We start from the raw sequence: 18,336 nt of genomic DNA, 5'->3' as shown, positions 1-18,336 counted from the left end.
CGAAGAACTTGTGTTGGTGTTATTAACTGTGATCTGATGGCGATCTAAAATAAAACAAATAGTAGAAAATAAGTCTTCCCAATCGGTCAAACCTTATTTTATACTTGAACTTTCATTTGTTTTTATTCGAGTTTTCTATTGAATAGAAAAATAAAGCCAAAACCTGCATTATTTTTGTTTTGGCCCTATTCATCATGATTGTGGAACTCCCTAGCAACTGCAGTCTAATCAATAAAATAGATATGCAATAATATAATGGAACTAAGATATACATCTTATTATTATTATTATTATTATTATTTTGGTGGTGGAGTGTGTAACGCAAAGATTGAAACAGTCCAACCTCAATTTATATGATTATGATGAATTGAGATGATTATTATTATGATGATAATGATATAATTAATAGAAAATTTGGTATATAAGTCCAAAATCGAAAACATAAGTTAGGTGAAATTCACACATTTATTGTTGTTGATACAAGTTCTTTAACTTTTGTACCACATAAGATTACATTTTTATTTATTTATGTTTACATATTATTATTTTCAGCTTTTAAGTATTTTGTTGTACCAATTATGCCCTTAAAACATAAAATAAGGTAATAAATTAATTTATGTCATAATAATAAAAACAGCATACACATCCTACAAATCTCGCCTCCGTCTACAAATCACTCAAAATTATACCTATGACTGTTTAAAAGACATGACATGTGAACAATATAACTATTCAATTTTCCTTTTTATAATAAAATTTATTTAAATTTAACAATTATTTGTTTAAATAAAAAACATAAAAGAAAAATTAACTCCCTTTCCATGAGGTGGGTGGGAGGGAGGCTATAGGTTTTTTCACGAAAGGTTAGGGGTAATTAAAGGGGGGCTGTGAAGAATATAGAGAAAGATTATTAAGAGAGAGAGAGAGAGAGAGAGAGAGAGAGAGAGAGAGAGAGAGAGATGGTGAATGGTATATATAATGGCTTGGGTGGTGTTGGGGTGGGTTGGGGAGAAAGATGGTGGATGGTATGTATGCTTGGGTGTGTTGGGGTTGGTAGGGGCGTCGGGGATAGTGGTGGGGAGGGGAAGTTGCATTTCTGGTTTTTTTAATTTTTAGATTATGTGACTTTCTAATCTTATTTTTTCAATTTGAAGTTTGTTTTTAATTTTTTTTTTTAAAGGTTTAATTCTGTGTCTTGTTTTAAACGGTTAGATAATGAGGATGGTGAAGATTGTGCGAAATGCGGGTAAATACGTAAATTCTAAATGTAGATACTTAGAATCCGTGTTCCAGGTATACTAAGCCAAACCGGTAAATATGCCTCTTGTCCACGTACTCCTACTCAAAACTAGGGGTGCATACAAACCGAAACCAGGGTCAAACCGCCCAAACCAAGTCGTACGGCTTGGTTTGGTTTGTTTTCTTCTTTTTTGGTGTCATTGGTTTGACACCGAACCGTTTTTTATAGTTCGGTGCTCTATGTTGGATATTGAAAACCATGATTTAACCAAACCAGTGATATTTACATATACTAAATAAAATTTTATTATAAATCATATATGAGAACTAAAAATTAAAACTAAAAACCTTTGTCCTGCCACCAACACGCATGCCTCTGACCAAAAACAAAAAAACAAAAAAACCCATGCATCCCTCTCCATCTCTCACTCTCTATCTTTTATCTTTATCTTTTTTTGTCTTCTTCTTCCTCTCTTTTCGTCTGTTTCAGTCTCTTCTTCTTCCTTTTCATTTGTCTCTGTCTTTTTTTGTTTCTTCTTCTTCTCTCTATCTCTCTTTTCCTTCTTCTCCGTCTGTCTCCATCTCTCTATCTTTTTTTTTCTTTCTTTCTTCTCATTTTTCTTCAACCTAAACCCGACATCGAGATAATCCAAATCGTTCAACTGGTTAACCAGAGGTGGTGGTTCGACGTTGGTGTTGAAATTGCTACATCGAAAGCTCTGATTCGATGGACGATTTGGGATCAAACCCGAACCAACCCAGATCGAGCTCACCCATACTCAAAACCGTACCTACGTCTCAGATATAGGTACATCAACAAACATCCACCCACATTCAAAAAACTAAAAAAAATAAACATTTACCTATGCTCCAGGCATTGAAACCCAAGTATTAGTTAAAAACATAATATCTAGGTAATTTTTTAGTCGATAACATCTACATATAAAAATCAAAATGCATAGAATAGTGAAACATTCAAAATATCAGAAAATGCCCATGATTAATGCAAATATTAAGAATTGAAATTATTAATTAAATGTGAAAAACATGATAAATTCATACCCTCCATATTTAATATTAAAAACAAAATTAGATAATGGGTCCTATTTTTATGGAACACAACTAACCATTATCATTTTTAATTCTAAAATAAAAAAATAGAAAAAAAAACCAATTGGCACACACGTGAGCGTGTGCAAAGAGACTAGTCTAGATAATCAGGGGAATAATTGCGTTTTAAATGTGTAATGGCGTACCTCCATACCAGGTAAGGTAAAATAACCAATGAAAAAAACACCTTTAAGAAAATCCAATATATGAATTTATACCTAAAAGGCAGGTATAGCGCGGTTATATTTTTAAAATATATCAATATTTTAAAAGTATAGCCACACTAATATACAGCACAAAATATTTTTATAATTAAGTAATATCTTACCTCTTTTTAATTAATTTAATTAGTAATTATATTTTAATTATTAGTCTTTAAGGAATAATTAATATTTAAATCTTTTACTAATTTAATCAATTACTTAATAATTAATAATTAATAATTTTAAATTATTTTGTGGACTTTGTTCTTTATTTTTTTTAATACAAAAATAGTTTGTTTAGTTTAATATTTGCAATCAGTAATATCTTAGCCTTATTTAATTACACTAATTATTATTTATGTATTAATTATTTATTTATTTAATGAATTATTAGTATTTAAGTATTTTAATTAATTTCATAAATTACTTAATAAATACTAATTAATTATATTTGCTTATATTAAATGAGTTTTTGGACTTTAAAATTATTTTCAATTTTCCAATATATTTTAAAAATATTTTCAATAATTTGAAAATTATACCAAAATAGGACTAACCCAAGACCCAATCTATGATTATTAAATATTAAATATTATGTATATATAATCAAAGCCCAATAAAAAGGTAGGGCCCAAGTTCCACTCCACTAGGCCCACCGTCCATATTGCATGTGTAAAAAGATTCGCACTTATAAGGATACAGATTTTCTCTTCTTTTCTAATGTGGGATTCAAGTTTATGTATTTCATTCAAACTCCAACAAGTAGTTTATATTATCAAATCATGTTGTGACTTGGATTTAGGGTTTGGACTATAAGATCTATGTTTGGAATTTTAAGGACTCAATTAGGCTCCGACATGTATATATTAAAAGCAAGCAGATCCTAACGGAGTAGAGGATCCAAACCCATAAGAAATTGCACAACATTAAAAGTTTACAATTATTTAAAAAATTGCTTAACACGCTTTGGCTAATATGAAATCCATCAACCTTTTTGGGTTCAGTAGATATGTTGGAATTTAATTGCACTGGAACATGTGAGTTATTTTCTAATGCATATGTGATTTGGTTTAATGCATTTCCTAATTGCTAGACCTAATTACTCTTATTTAAAGCATATAGCCACACAGCTATACTTTTAAAATATTCGAATACATTTACACAGTATAGTTGGCGGCTATATTATTAAAATATATTAATATTTAAAGAGTATAGCCACTCGGCTATATTTGAATATTTTAATATTAAAGTCGCCCAATTATAGTTTAAAAATATATAAATATTTAAAGAGTATAGTCATGTGGCTATACTTTTTAAATGTATTCGAATATTTAAAAAGTATGGTGGTGCCACAAAATATGTTTATAATTACATTAAGTAATATCTTAATCTTTTTTTTAATTATTTTAATTAATAATTATGTTTTATTTATTATTTCTTAGTGAATAATTAGTATTTAAATATTTTACTAATTTAATCAATTACTTAATAAATAGTAATTAATTATTTTAAATTATTTTGTGTTCTTTGTTTTTTTATTTTTTTAATACAATATTGGTTTGTTTAGTTTAATATTTTCAATTAGTAATATCTTAGCCTTACTTAATTATACTAATTATTTTGTATGTTTTAATTAATTAATAATTAATTATTTTAATTAATTTCATAAATTACTTAGTAAATACTAATTAATTATATTTGCTTATCTTAAATGATTATTTGGGCTTTAAAATTATTTTCAATTTCCGAATATATTTTAAAAATAGTTTCAATTATGAGAAATTATTTTATGAATTAAATTTTTTTTGAATCCATATGGAGTGAAATCAGATAAATTGAATGCCAAAAGCTTCAATGCAGGTGGAAACGAAAGTTTAGGATTGGTATTTGCAAAGACTTGCCATTTCTTTTTCGTTTTTTTGGTTACAAGGCAGGCCGAAGCTAGAAAAGAAAAAAAAGCTTAACAAGGCACATCCCTAATTTGGGCTCTTCCTAGTTCATCATCCAGCAGAAAGCTTGAGAGGGAGATAGGAGCAGATTCGTAGATGTGAAGCCCCAAGGGTAACTCATACCCCAAGTTAGCAAGGTGATCAGCTGTAATAACCCAAACCCAAAATTCATAATTAATGAGTAATTTATTACGAGAAAAGACAATTTTGCCCTTTGAATATTTTATTAAAGAAAAGTTGACTTTTTGACCGGAAAGGAATTTGACAATTCTACGGATACCGTTGCGTAGAGCACGGCGAAATGAGTTCATAGACATGTAGTGGGCCCGAATCGGAGTTGTAACGAGAGAGTTATGGTCAAAAGAAACTCAGTGGCAAAATCGTAAATTTTTCAAAGTTGGTTTTTAGAAAAACCAGATTTTTCTTCCTCTCTCTCTCTCTCTCTCTCTCTCTCTCTCTCTCTCTCTCTCCCCTTCCCTTCGACACTCTCTCCAGCCGACGCCACCCTTGCTGTGAACCACGCCACCGGCCACCCCAAGCAGCAAGACCGGAGCCAAAATGACCGACGTCAAGCCGCCACCACACCCCGCCCAGCCCGCTGCCAGCCGCTGTCATTCAGCCGCCGGAAATTGTAAAAATCGAGCCGGTTTTGCACAGTTTTGCAACCGCTCGTTCTCCCTCAATTCTTCTCCAAATTTGTCGAGTAAGGCACCCGGGCCAGGCAGACCCATAGGAGGGACCTTCAGAAGGTCTAGTTAGCTCGGACCAGGAGTGAGTGGACTTTTCTTTTATAAATGATTTTATGCAAATAAATTTCCTTATTTGATCTTGAATAAGTTTTATTGATTGTGATTGTTCCTAGTATGTTTTGTTGAAGTTAAATATCTTTATTTATATGTTGCCTAGTTAAAATGCTAAAAAATTATGGAAAGTAGAGATTGAGATTTATATCAGATAAAATGGCAACAGAGTTCCAGATTTAACAAAAATTCAGTTTTTTATCAGATTTTTCAGAAATCTTATATTTTCTTAAGCCACCGTGCGTACCCCGTTACAAAAACAGTTTGCTTTCAGCATATATTGCCTTTGGATATGACGATGTCCACAGACATCCAGTTTGTTTTCAGTTTGTCAGTGCACTTGACATTTGCCTCACGAGTTTCGGGGACGCCCGGACCATGAGAGCCAAGATTGCAGATCAGGCTGACTACGGTCCCCTGAATCCTGCCAGTTTGCGGCTCGGGTTGACTTTGTGTCACCGAGACCTGCTAGGGAAATTGACGGATATCAGGAATTGACGGAATTAAAGGGGTACACCTAAGTGGTAGTTTTAAATTGATTACAGTGCTTTCATGCGAGTTTTATTGATCTTGAATATGAATTGCATATACATATATAAATTTGTGAGTGCCTTGATTTTAGTATGATTCAAATGCAGATTTAATAATCAGTTTTACATAATTGTTTTTACAGTGGGGGTTAGTATATTCTTATGCTATTTTCTAAACCTTTATTTTTGTCCACTCACATTTTTGAATGTTTTGCGCCCCCAGGTTGTAGACGTGTACAGGAAATCCACAATCGGGCCACTTTTTCGTCTTCCGCGCATTTCTTTTGTTATTGAAGTTCTGTTTTGTAAAAGGGTTAACTCATCGGTAAACTCTTAGTAATTGCTCTGATATGTTGCCCTAGATTGAGAACTGAACTGTTGGCATGTATATAGGAGCAAGGCTAAATTTAAAATAAGTTAATTAGAAGGGCAAATAGGTCAATTGTGCCCGACATTTGCCAAGTGTCGGACACGCACAAGGTTCGACTCGAATTCCAAAACGGAATTTGGATCGGGTCCTGTCATCAGCTGCTCTGTTTTGCTCCCTATAGATATGGGAGACATTGCCATTTCCATAATTAAATACTAGCCTCTTCACATGCGCTTCCGCACCTGCAAGAGACTTTTTAAAAAAGTTTTAAATTTATTTTAGAATTAAAAAAGATAATGGGTAGTTGTGTTCCATAAAAATAGGATCACCCATTATCTGATTTTTCTTTTAATTTTAATTTTTTTTAGTATGAAAAAGTGTGAATTTACCATATTATTCTCATTTAATTAATAATTTCAATTCTTAATGTTTGCATTAACCAATGACTTTTTTTGGTATTTTGAATGTTTTACCATTCTCTGTCTTTTGATTTATGTATATAGATATAGATATGTAGGAATGAATTAATTATATGTACCCCATCATTAAATTAATTAAACTAGTTAAAGCATATCAATGAACCTAAACTATAAAGAAAATATCCTAATTAAGATTCAGGTATATACTTAAATTGAAGAAGGCCTTTCATTTATTGGATTGTATGTATATTTTATATCTAATGAATGCAATTTAAAGTGCAAGATTAGAAATATGTAACAAATGGAGGATTTAATACACTAGCATGCTTGGCCGACTTGTTACACTAGCATGTATGTTTATGCCTAATCTATGCGGCCACAATATTGTTTTGAATGCAAGTATGTCACTATTAGTACTACATACAAAGAGCCTAATAAAACGATATATAATTAATTTTGGTACAAATAATTCAAGCTAGTTGTATATGCATATTTTCTTTGGAATCTGCAATCCATATTAGATTATATGCTTCACCCACAACATTATTCATAAAGCTAAAAATTTGCAAGCCATTAATTATTTTCATATAATAAATAATTTATGATCAAGTACTGTACACATGTCAAAGCAAGTCGAAAAGTACTTGATAAAAAAATATTTATCTATATATATAAAGCAAAAGGTAGAGAATGGTGAAACATTCAAAATACCAAAAAATATCATTGGTTAATGCAAATATTAAGAATTGAAATTATTAATTAAATGAGGATAATATAGTAAATTCACACTTTTTTATATTTAAAAAAATTAAAATTAGATAATGAATCCTATTTTTATGGAACACAACTATCCATTATCTTTTTTAATTCTAAAATAAATTTAATTTTTTATAAAAAAAATTCTCATAGGCTCGTGCGAAAAGATTAGTTATTTAAATAATTGATACCCCATCCATAATATTAAAACCCTGCAAAAGTTCTGTACCACACTAATTGTCTCTGAATTTGTTTTGTATGACATATATATGGAGAGCAATCAAGGAGCATATATATATATATATATATACACGCGCACAATTCTTTAATCTCTAAAAAACTAAACACAAATTCTCTCACGCGCATCTTATGGTATGGATTCGAAGGAGTTCGTAGCTCAAGTGATTAAGAGTATTTATTTTTGCATTCGAGGTCCAAAATTCAATTCACCCCTTATACAATATTGCTTAGATTTTTTTTTAAAAAAAAAAAAAGGAGCATTTTTGCTCACCACTTTAAACCTAATGTGTACCCTCATCACCCTCTTAAAAATTTAACACATGTCTATGACTATAACCATAGTTAACTTTCTATTTTCTAATTTTTTAAAGTATTTGAAAACAAAAAAACAAAGTCAAATAATAATAAAATAAAATTTTTTTTTAAAAACCTCTCTTTCTCCCTCCCCCATTGCCGACCCATCTCTACTCTTGAGACTCTATTCTCTACAGCCACCGCCCTTAGCAACTCCATACACCATTCCCCTACCGCAACTCCAGACACCATTACCTCCCTCAACTCCACAATTTCCGTCTTTACACGCATTGAATTGCCAATTAAATTAAATAAAAAAATACCAACTTAGAGAGACTGAATCAATTTAGGACTAGCCTCCTTTAATAGCTACTCTTTCGATTTCTTATTAAATCATGAGTCGTCACCATCCCCTGTGTCCACTCATTTCCCTATCTCCCTCTCTCTCTAGACTCTTCTCCCATCTCCCATCTCCCATCTCTCTCTCTCTCTCTCTCTCTCTATATATATATATATAGATGTGTAGCAGAGACTTCAGAGGCTAAATAAAAATCATATGAAAAATTTTGGATTATAATTTCTCTCGAATTTGGGCTTATTCCTTTTGTGGTTGTCTATGTTGTTTTGTGCTTCGCCTCAACCCAGTAGGCCCAAATAGTAAGGCCTGACTAGCCACGTCACTCTCAACGTTTCATATCCAATGTGGAACCCACTTCCCCCAACACAGTCCGAGGTAATATCCTTCATCCACGTGGCACATTCAAATCCGGCAACACATTACAGGACAATAGATCCTACCCCACAAGATAACCACTCCATTTCCAAATTTGAAATCCGATGGCGTGGCGTGTAGCGAAGATCCCAAAAACAAAGAAACACCTTCTTAAATTGTGACGAGTTCGAATCAAATGATTCTCTCTCCCAATGAACTCGCTGCTTTCTCACCTAACATTAAAAAATAAAATCCCTAATTCTAAATCCATGTCCGCAATTTTCTCAATTTGAATTTTATAATAGGGAAGACCGAAATCATGCAAGATTCTAATTCCTTCCCTCTCTCCGTACCTGCAATGCTCTGATTCCTTTCTCGGAATCAGAATCAGAGCATTGCTTGTCATCCGAACAGTGGATTTTTTGTCTTCAATCTCTTGGCTTGGAAATTTCTCTGCAACTTGTTCTTTCCCAGGTAAAGTACAAAAAGACGCGATTCCGTACAACCATTTCTTTCCTTTTGTTATCCACATTCCATTCCACTCCACAACAACCTGGTTGGTTGCTGGAAAAACTGGAGGAAAATTTTAAACACCATTTCTTGACGTTTGAAACCCTGTGGTTTTTGGACCCGGTTATGGAATTTCTGAACCGGATTTCCGTTCGTTCTGGGAATCGCTTGGCATCTCATATTCACAGTTTTCTTGCCAAGAGGTTGAAACTTTTGAAAATTTGCATCTGCACAAACTAGATAATTATTATTTTTGTAGTTATTTAATGACGTTGTTTGCTGTTTTGAAATTTGTTTATGGAATGGAATAGAACTCTGACATGATTATGAACACTTCAGTTGGGATGTAATGGTGGGTGATATGAAATCCGAGGATAAGTTGAGGGACTTTTACGTTCCGAATTACATGCTTGTGAGTGGATCGGATATGCCAAAAGTTAAAATTGTGCCTTCATGTCCAGTCATGGTGTTTGTTAATGCCAAAAGTGGTGGTCAGATTGGAGGTGAACTCCTTCTTACGTATCGATCTCTTCTCAATGAGAACCAGGTTACTTATAGGCTCTGCAGCTACTTGTATTTTCGCTTTGTGGTTTCACATTTCTTTTGAGTTTGAGGTAATGGGAATCTGGGATGATTGATTCGGATCGTTTTTATTTTCAGGTTATTGACTTGGGAGAAAAGGCTCCTGACAAGGTGCTACACACCCTTTATGTAACTTTAGAAACACTCAAGAGCAGTGGAGATGTTTTGGCTGCTGAAATCCAGAAGAGGTTGAGAATAATCGTGAGTTGAGTTTGTATATATTGAAAGTTGTTTGTACAAAATGACCATGATTTCATTCTATTATCTATGAATTGATAGACACTTGCTGTGATAGGTTGCAGGTGGAGATGGTACAGTTGGCTGGCTCCTCAGTGTAGTTTCTGATCTTAAACTACCTCACCCACCTCCAATTGCCCCAGTGCCATTGGGAACTGGAAACAATATCCATTTCGCTTTTGGTTGGGTAATATTCTGTTTTCCAGCCTTGTGTGTTTGAATCTACGTTAATCTCTTGTTGGTCATTCATTGTTTGATTTTCACACTCCTGTTTGGTTTTCTTCTTTCATTGTTGATGTCACTTGCCTTGATCATGTAGTCAGAGCACTCTGTAGTATATGAACTACTGTATTTAATGGTGCAGGTTCCTGCATATTCTTAATATTTAGCTATTTTAGTTTTGGCATTGGAAGAAGTTACATCTTTGCATTTGAAAAGTATCTAGTGAAAAGTCTATAACCATGCCATCTATTTGGTATTGTGAGGTATTTTCTAGTAAATTAAAGCTGCATTCATTGTATCACTAATGTACACATGATATATGTAAGCAGCATTCTTTTTAGGCAAGACCATTGTGAAGTTTTCAAAAGCTATTGTTGCCAAAAAGCTGAGATTTAGAAATCAAACAAGAAACCTGTCCCCTCATAAAAGGAAACTCTGTGCATTCCAATGGAAACCTGGCCTGTAGCCTCCACCAAAACACATGGTCATTCACACCAACCCCAAATAATCTTCTCGTCTCTGCCAGAACTGCCTACTCCATCCTATTCCCAAAGGACCTGAACTAGAGTGCCTCATAAATCATTCAAAATCTTGCCTCTCCTATCGCACGGTTTTAAATAGAACTTTAATATGTAGCTAGATATAAATTTTGCTTTGGTTGACAATAGTTTAGCTGGAATCAAGTTGGGATGTTTTGGTGTTAAATCATGGCATACGTGTATTACTAAGAAGGAATTTTTTTAAAATTTATGCACAGGGCCTCATATATCTCACAGGCAGCCTTGAATAAACTAGTATATGCTAAGTGTTTTTGTGGTAAACATTTGGCTTCTTGCATTGACTCAACTTACAGTAGATTTGTTAGCTGATCAGAGTTTTAATCCACAGGGAAAGAAAAATCCTTTCATCGACCGTCAATCTGTGCTGACTTTCTTGAATCAAGTGAAGACTGCGAAGGAAATGAACATTGACAGGTGACATCAACTATATTTAAAAATTTTGACTGTCTGATCGTAAAAAATATACACATTTAAAATCTCCTTGCGGGTTACGTTACTGCTCAGCGAATCAATACTCTTCAAGGTGGAGTTGAGACATAGTTTATTTGATTTTTTTTTTTTTTTTTTAACGTATCTCAGCTGGCACATAATAATGAGAATGAGGTCTCCAACGGAAGGTTCTTGCGACCCTATTGCACCTCTAGAACTACCCCATTCTTTGCATGCATTTCATCGAGTCTCCCAAACTGATACACTCAATATGGTGTGTTTCCTGTTTCCTGGTCAAGTGCCAATCTGATAAGTGATTACTCAATTTATGTATCATTTTATTTTTTGCTTCATCGTAACACAACTTGCTTTTGCAAACTTATTACCACTAAAATGTTGGCTGTTCTCAGGAGGGTTACCAGACCTTTCGTGGGGGGTTTTGGAACTACTTCAGCATAGGTAAGAAGTCAAGAATGTTTTTAATTAAGATATCTAAGTGTTCTGTTTGTGTGCGTGTGCCTTTGATTTGTGCACATAACCTTTAGGGGCCTTGTGGTGGAGGCAACCATCCTACCCGTTATTGTTGTTAGGAAGGGATTTGAGGATAAAATTTTAGTTTATTTTGAAGTTCTATAAATAATGTACGCAGATAAAGGAAAAGTGGATTTAAATAAGCATAGTATTGTTCTCATTTGAAGCATCTCTATATGTAGACATGTTTCATAAACATGCTTAAAGTGTCAATATTTGTGATGGGAAAGTCTCCTATTTGATGTTTTGAAGCTTGCTTCTTTTGTTCACTACTGCCTGCGGTGTTGGGTGATAGAAGTTTTTGGGTATATAATCAGATAAATGCCTTCTTGCATAAATCTCAGTCTATCATCTATGGATGAATCAAGCTTATTATGGCATGGGATGGAGAGAGAGTAATCATGGTAGTTATTCATATTAGAAACATTTTGAAGATATTAACCATTGGTGTGCAGTGTACTTAGGTTAAGTCCCCTGTTATATTGATGTTATAAGTTAATGTTGTCTAGCCCTTCCAAAAATTTAGAAGTAAATATTGGTTTGGTTCAGTAACTAGTTGCAAGAACTATTGCATGACAGCAGTTTCCAGGTTTTCTGACAAATGTATTTTGTTTTATACAGGAATGGATGCTCAAATATCATATGATTTTCACGCACAGAGGAAGTTGCATGCAGAAAAATTTAAAAACCAGTTAGTTAATCAAGTACTAAATTATTCCGCATCTTTAACATCATGCTCTAAAGTAGATAAGAAGTATAATAATGTCTACATTGTGTAACGATTCTTTTTTGAAGTCTACCAACCATCCATCTCGAATGATGGATACCTAATAGGTGTTTTCATTAGTTTTGGTGTCTAGGTGTTTCCATTTGTTTTGCCAAGGGTCTAACTTCTTGTTTTCCCGTCATTAATAAATTCGCTACTTATTATCGTTGTTTTGCTTTTTTAATTGGTTCAGGGTACTTACTTGAAGCTTGGATGTACACAAGGATGGTTTTGTGCTTCTCTATCGCATCCTTCTTCACGGTTAGTCTTCTTCACAGTTTTGTGCTTTTTTTAATAGGTGCTTCTCTATAACCCAATTTTTTATCAGACGGTCCAAAAGACGGAGCCAAATTTATGACTCTTCTTGTTCACTTTATTTTTGCAATGTTCTGAAATCAGGAAATGGGGTGAATGTATTTGCACATCTTAAGATCTATGTTATCAACCATTCTTCAAGTTAACCTTTTGTTTGGTTGTTTATATTAGTGGTAATGCCTTGATTTCAAAACAGGAACATAGCACATCAGACAAAGATTAAGATCATGAAACGACAAGGTCAATGGGAAGACCTCCTCATACCTCGCAGGTGATATAAACTTTCTGTTTAACTTTTTGTAACTGTTATGGTTCTCTTAATCTCTAAAGCCACTTGTCCCAAAAAGTCGTTTCACCTATTTTTTTTCTTCCAGATTACAATATGTGGCGTTCCATTTCGCATGCTTAAATGAAAGAAATGATACAATGAGGCCCTGGCAAATTAGAATGACATGTATTTCAGATAATGTATTAAACATTAATCAGTTGAATTAACTGACTAGACAAAGCCTTCATTGTTTCCACTTTCCATCCTTTCTTATGTTTGCAATCAACATTTGTAGCCTTTCCATCACTTAATTTTTTTTATATTATCTCTGATTTACAGCATTAGGTCTATTGTGTGCCTCAACTTACCCAGTTTTTCTGGTGGTCTTGACCCATGGGGGAAACCAAATACGAAGAAAGTGCAATATGTAATTTCTGATTGCTCTCCTATCTGTTTCAGACAGATTGGCTTTTTCCTAAGTTCCAGTTAAAAATACAGAAATATATCTTGCCAACTCTTTGTAATTCCAAATAATATGTGCTCACAGAGGGATTTAACTCCTCCATATGTGGATGATGGCCTCATCGAGATTGTTGGTTTTAGAGATGCCTGGCATGGGCTCATCTTACTTGCTCCTAAGGGACATGGGACTCGTCTTGCACAGGTATCATATACTATCCTTAGATCATTTAATGCTGTCATCTCAATATAAAGCGAATCAAACTAGTTTTCAACTGATCATGGTTCAAACCTTATTTTGGAGCATCTCATATGTAAGTACTTTCATCTCTCTCTCTCTCTCTCTCTCTCTCTCTCTGAAATAGATTAATTGTTCAACATTTATACTTCATTGTAGGCAAACAGAATACGTTTCGAGTTTTGCAAGGGTGTAGCTGAGCATACATTCATGAGAATTGATGGAGAGCCATGGAAACAACCTCTTCCAGCAGACGATGACACAGTGGTTGTAGAGATTTCTCACTTTGGCCAAGTGAACATGCTTGCCACACCATTAAATCGATCCAAAAGTGTAAATGACCCCATGTCTCCAGTTAGTTCCCACGATGAGGATGATGACAGTAATGACGAAGAATATGAAGATGCAGAAGATACTGAAGAGAAAAGGAAGTTTGGTGCATCGGACACGTTCAAATTTCCAGACGGCGTTGACATAGCTCGACGTACTTAAGCCTATTCCTCGTTCATCACCCTGCATTGGGATTTTTTTTCACATTAACCACAGTAGTTTTTGTCCAACAAAATCTGCCCAGGCCTCAATTTGAAAGAACACCATCCTGACATTGTACAAATACATTTTCTTGTCATTGATTAGTGATTGGTTATTCTGCGATTGCGCATGTACAAATCTGGCAAATCTGGTAGATTCCAAATCCAATTCTTTACCTGAAATCGCTTGATTGTATAGGGTGTTTGCTTGATTCAATTATTATCTGCATTGTAAATCCCTAGCTTGTGCAGCTAACTCTGGTAGTTATAGTTATAAAAACAGAGCTCTACTGACTCAATATATCTTTTCTTTTCTGTGAGGCTGGTATTTTTAATACATCTCACTAGTCTCAGCCCGAAACCAATTCAAAACTGGAGCTATGTACAATTTCCCAAGCCACTTTGGAATTTCATCGGTTTAGAACTGACCTCAGTGTGCAAACTCATCACATCTTGTCCTCACCGAGTGTGGTCGCAGTAGCCATGGATGGCAAATCCTATCGATATATGCTAGTCATGACTCATGATCATGCTAATTGACTACATTCTGTAACAATTTTTAATTAACCGGTGACCGTGATAATTGATACATAAGCATCAACTGTGATATCATGTGGCTAGTTCACTATCAATACAAAGACTAAGTCTTCTAGTCACGAAATGCACTTGGAGAAATTGCGTGCAACTCAAGTGAAAATAGAACACAGCAAGCTCATGCTTCAGGTTATTGAAAAGGTAAACCGGGGAAATACGAATGAGAATGCAAAGCCTACTTATCAGGTTATAAATGATGAAATTTAAAATGACGAAAATTAATGTTATAGAATTTGTAAAGTTTCTTGTTTGGATAACGGATTTAAATACATAATTTAACCTTTATTTGTAAAGTTATCTTTTTTTAAAACTCAATTTCTCTTGGAATTTTAGAAATGGCGACTTTTAGATAGAATTTAAAGTTGAGATTTCTGACCTCTAAATTCCATGGTTTTTTTATGTGGAATTTCTAAATTTCTATGTTTTTTTATTATCCAAACACGGGAATTGGTTCATTTCAATTTCTGACTTTTATTAAAATTCCAAGTTTATTTCTCTCATCCAAACGCAGGGTTGGAGTTTCAAAGCCCCATTTTATAACTAGTAAATACAGCATAATTCCCCATGTTTAATTTATATCGAGAATCTGAGATGCTTGCACCAAAAGCCTATGGGTCAGCTTGGTTTTTTTGTTTCAGTCAGTGTCGACCATCTACGTTAGTTTCTATCCTCAATTCTTCAAACAAAACAATCCAATTATTGGCTCTTTTTTTTTTGGCAGAGAGTTATTGGCAACTTCCTTATCCTTCTAAATAAATTGCAATTCTAAGTAAAACAGGGAAGAAAAAGAAAGTCGAGAGAGAAAAACTTGTATATCACGGAAATAACTGCTAAAATATGAAAACTATGAGAGAATATTTGTTTGTGGAAATTTTATGTATATTCTTCTCCTTGTAGGAGGTCATATTTATAATACAACGAAACCTGAATGGGCAAGTAAATAATAAATTCCTAAATCTATTTGCAGTAAGAAATCAGGAATTAAAGTAAATCAATTACAATTATAATAGGAATTCTTGATGTGTAAGGAAAGTAAGTCAATATCCACAAGTCACGACAACACTCCCCCTCACGTTGGTGCATAGATGTCGCCAATGCCCAATTGATCTAGTGAATTGTGGAATGCTTTACTGGAAATCGCCTTTGTCAAAATATCCACCAATTGATCCTCGGATTTCACAAAATGCGCAATTTAGTCCATGTGTCGGGGTCGTTAGTCGAGAAGTCATAATCTGTGCAGCGGAAGATGCATAGGATACAGGTTGAGTAGGAATTGGGATCGGAATCTGAGCCTGAGTCGAGGCCGGAGTCGGAGTCGAAATCGGGATCAGGGTCTGAATCAGAGACAAATTCGGGGTTGGGGTCATCATCGGAGTGGGGGTCGGGGTCGTCTTCGGAGTCGGGGTCAGGGTCGGGGTCGTCGTCGTCAGTAGTCGGGGTCGGGGTCGAGGTCGGGGTCGTCGTCGTCATATTCGGGGTCGAGGTTGGGGTCGTCGGAGGTTCTGGATCTGGTTCGGGTCAAAGTCTGCATCTGTAGGAGCGGAGCCATCTGGGCACTCAACTCAACGATGGTTGGTGGAGAATGAGAGAATGAGTCGGTGGTGCTACCTCCATGAGGGTTGAAAAAATCATCAACCCCCATAACACTAAATAAAATAATCTCTATTACAATAGGACAAAATATAATTGGTAAGTAACCAAAATTCTAATGAAATGAGTCAAGTTGGGGTTTCGCAGGCCCAACTTGACAAGCGAGTCACAGGACACCATACTTGAGAAGCACCAATTGTAGAGAAGATCTTTTAGTCAACCACGAGTGAAACAAGTGACAAACTAAAACAAAGTTCACAGCGGAAACACAAGAGCAAACCCTAAAAAATAGGGCACATAGCAAAACACAGAAACCCTGTGAGCACGGCTGTAGATAAGGCAGAACACAAACCCTGTGAGCACGGCAGTAGGTAAGGCAGAACACAGAAACTGTGTGAGCACGGCAATGGTAAGGCAGAACACCAAAACCCCATGAGCACGGCAGTAGAGACAATGGCAACAATAAATTCTTCCATATAAACTTTAGCTAATTCACTCAGACACAACTTCTCTTCAATCCTCCTCTCCCCTTGAAGAGAAGGGGTCGTCGGAGTCAAGAAATAAGCAACATCTTCATGGAAATATGTCAAGGTAATTGGGATAGGTCAATAAACATATCCCTTTCACTCCCCCTCCCCTCTCTCAAGGGGGGGAGAAGAGCACTTAAATTTCAAGAAGAACACAAGCACAGGTCCCCTAGATCGAACCTGGCTTTGATACCAATATTGACTTACTTTCCTTACACACCAAGAATTCCTATTATAATTGTAATTGATTTACTTTAATTCCTGATTTCCTACTGCAAATAGATTTAGGAATTTATTATTTACTTGCCCATTCAGGTTTCGTTGTATTATAAATATGACCTCCTACAAGGAGAAGAATATACAGAAAATTTCAAGTTCTAACTAACAAAGAAAGATACCAAAGGTTAGTAGGAAGATTGATCTATTTGTCACATACTCGACCAGACATTGCTTATGCGGTGAGCGTTGTCAGTCAATTTATGCACTCTCCAAGTGAAGACCATATGAAATACTTAGATATTTGAAGTCTGCACCTGGAAAAGGACTTATGTTCTCAAAGCATGGTCATCTAAATATTGATGGTTATTCAGATGCAGATTGGGCAGGTAATGTAACAGATAGAAAATCCACATCGGGTTACTTCACATTCGTGGGAGGTAATTTGGTGACATGGAGAAGCAAGAAACAGAATGTAGTAGCTTTATCCAGTGCAGAAGCCGAGTTCAGAGGCATGACTAAAGGGATTTGTGAACTTCTTTGGTTAAGAAATTGCTTATTGAACTTGGGTATAAACCTACATCCACAATGAATCTCTTTTGTGACAACAAGGCTGCTATAGCCATTGCACAGAATCCGGTTCAACATGATCGTACTAAACATGTTGAGGTGGATCGACACTTCATCAAACAAAAGCTTAAGGCTAAAGTGTTTCAGTTTCCTTTTGTGAAATCCGAGGATCAATTGGCGGATATGTTGACAAACGCGATTTCCAGTAAAGCATTCCACAATTCAATAGATCAGTTGGGCATTGGCGACATCTATGCACCAACGTGAGGGGGAGTGTTGGCGTGACTTGTGGATATTGCACAGAATCCGATTCAGCATGATCGTACTAAACATGTTGAGGTGGATCGACACTTCATCAAACAAAAGCTTAAGGCTAAAGTGTTTCAGTTTCCTTTTGTGAAATCCGAGGATCAATTGGCGGATATGTTGACAAAAGCGATTTTCAGTAAAGCATTCCACAATTCACTAGATCAGTTGGGCATTGGCGACATCTATGCACCAACGTGAGGGGGAGTGTTGGCGTGACTTGTGGATATTGACTTACTTTCCTTACACACCAAGAATTCATAT

The 18,336-nt window shown here is 35.0% G+C and overlaps 1 protein-coding gene across 1 annotated transcript; it reads left to right on the top strand.

Annotated features, from left to right (window-relative positions):
- The first annotated feature begins 8,832 nt into the window (after positions 1-8,832).
- On the top strand, positions 8,833-14,570 carry LOC117626534 (diacylglycerol kinase 5-like). The gene is made up of 13 exons (XM_034358262.1): positions 8,833-9,096; positions 9,472-9,679; positions 9,793-9,915; positions 10,010-10,138; positions 11,062-11,147; positions 11,313-11,436; positions 11,573-11,621; positions 12,315-12,397; positions 12,653-12,720; positions 12,971-13,045; positions 13,382-13,469; positions 13,590-13,706; positions 13,899-14,570. The coding sequence occupies exons 2-13, from the start codon at positions 9,482-9,484 to the stop codon at positions 14,229-14,231; spliced, it is 1,473 nt and encodes a 490-aa protein (XP_034214153.1). The 5' UTR covers positions 8,833-9,096; positions 9,472-9,481; the 3' UTR covers positions 14,232-14,570.
- Positions 14,571-18,336: the final 3,766 nt, after the last annotated feature.

Source organism: Prunus dulcis, chromosome 4, assembly GCF_902201215.1.
Source record: "Prunus dulcis chromosome 4, ALMONDv2, whole genome shotgun sequence".
Classification (NCBI taxonomy): domain Eukaryota; kingdom Viridiplantae; phylum Streptophyta; class Magnoliopsida; order Rosales; family Rosaceae; genus Prunus; species Prunus dulcis.
Note: the sequence above shows the minus strand (reverse complement) of the source record. Positions and strands in the feature narration are given on the sequence as shown.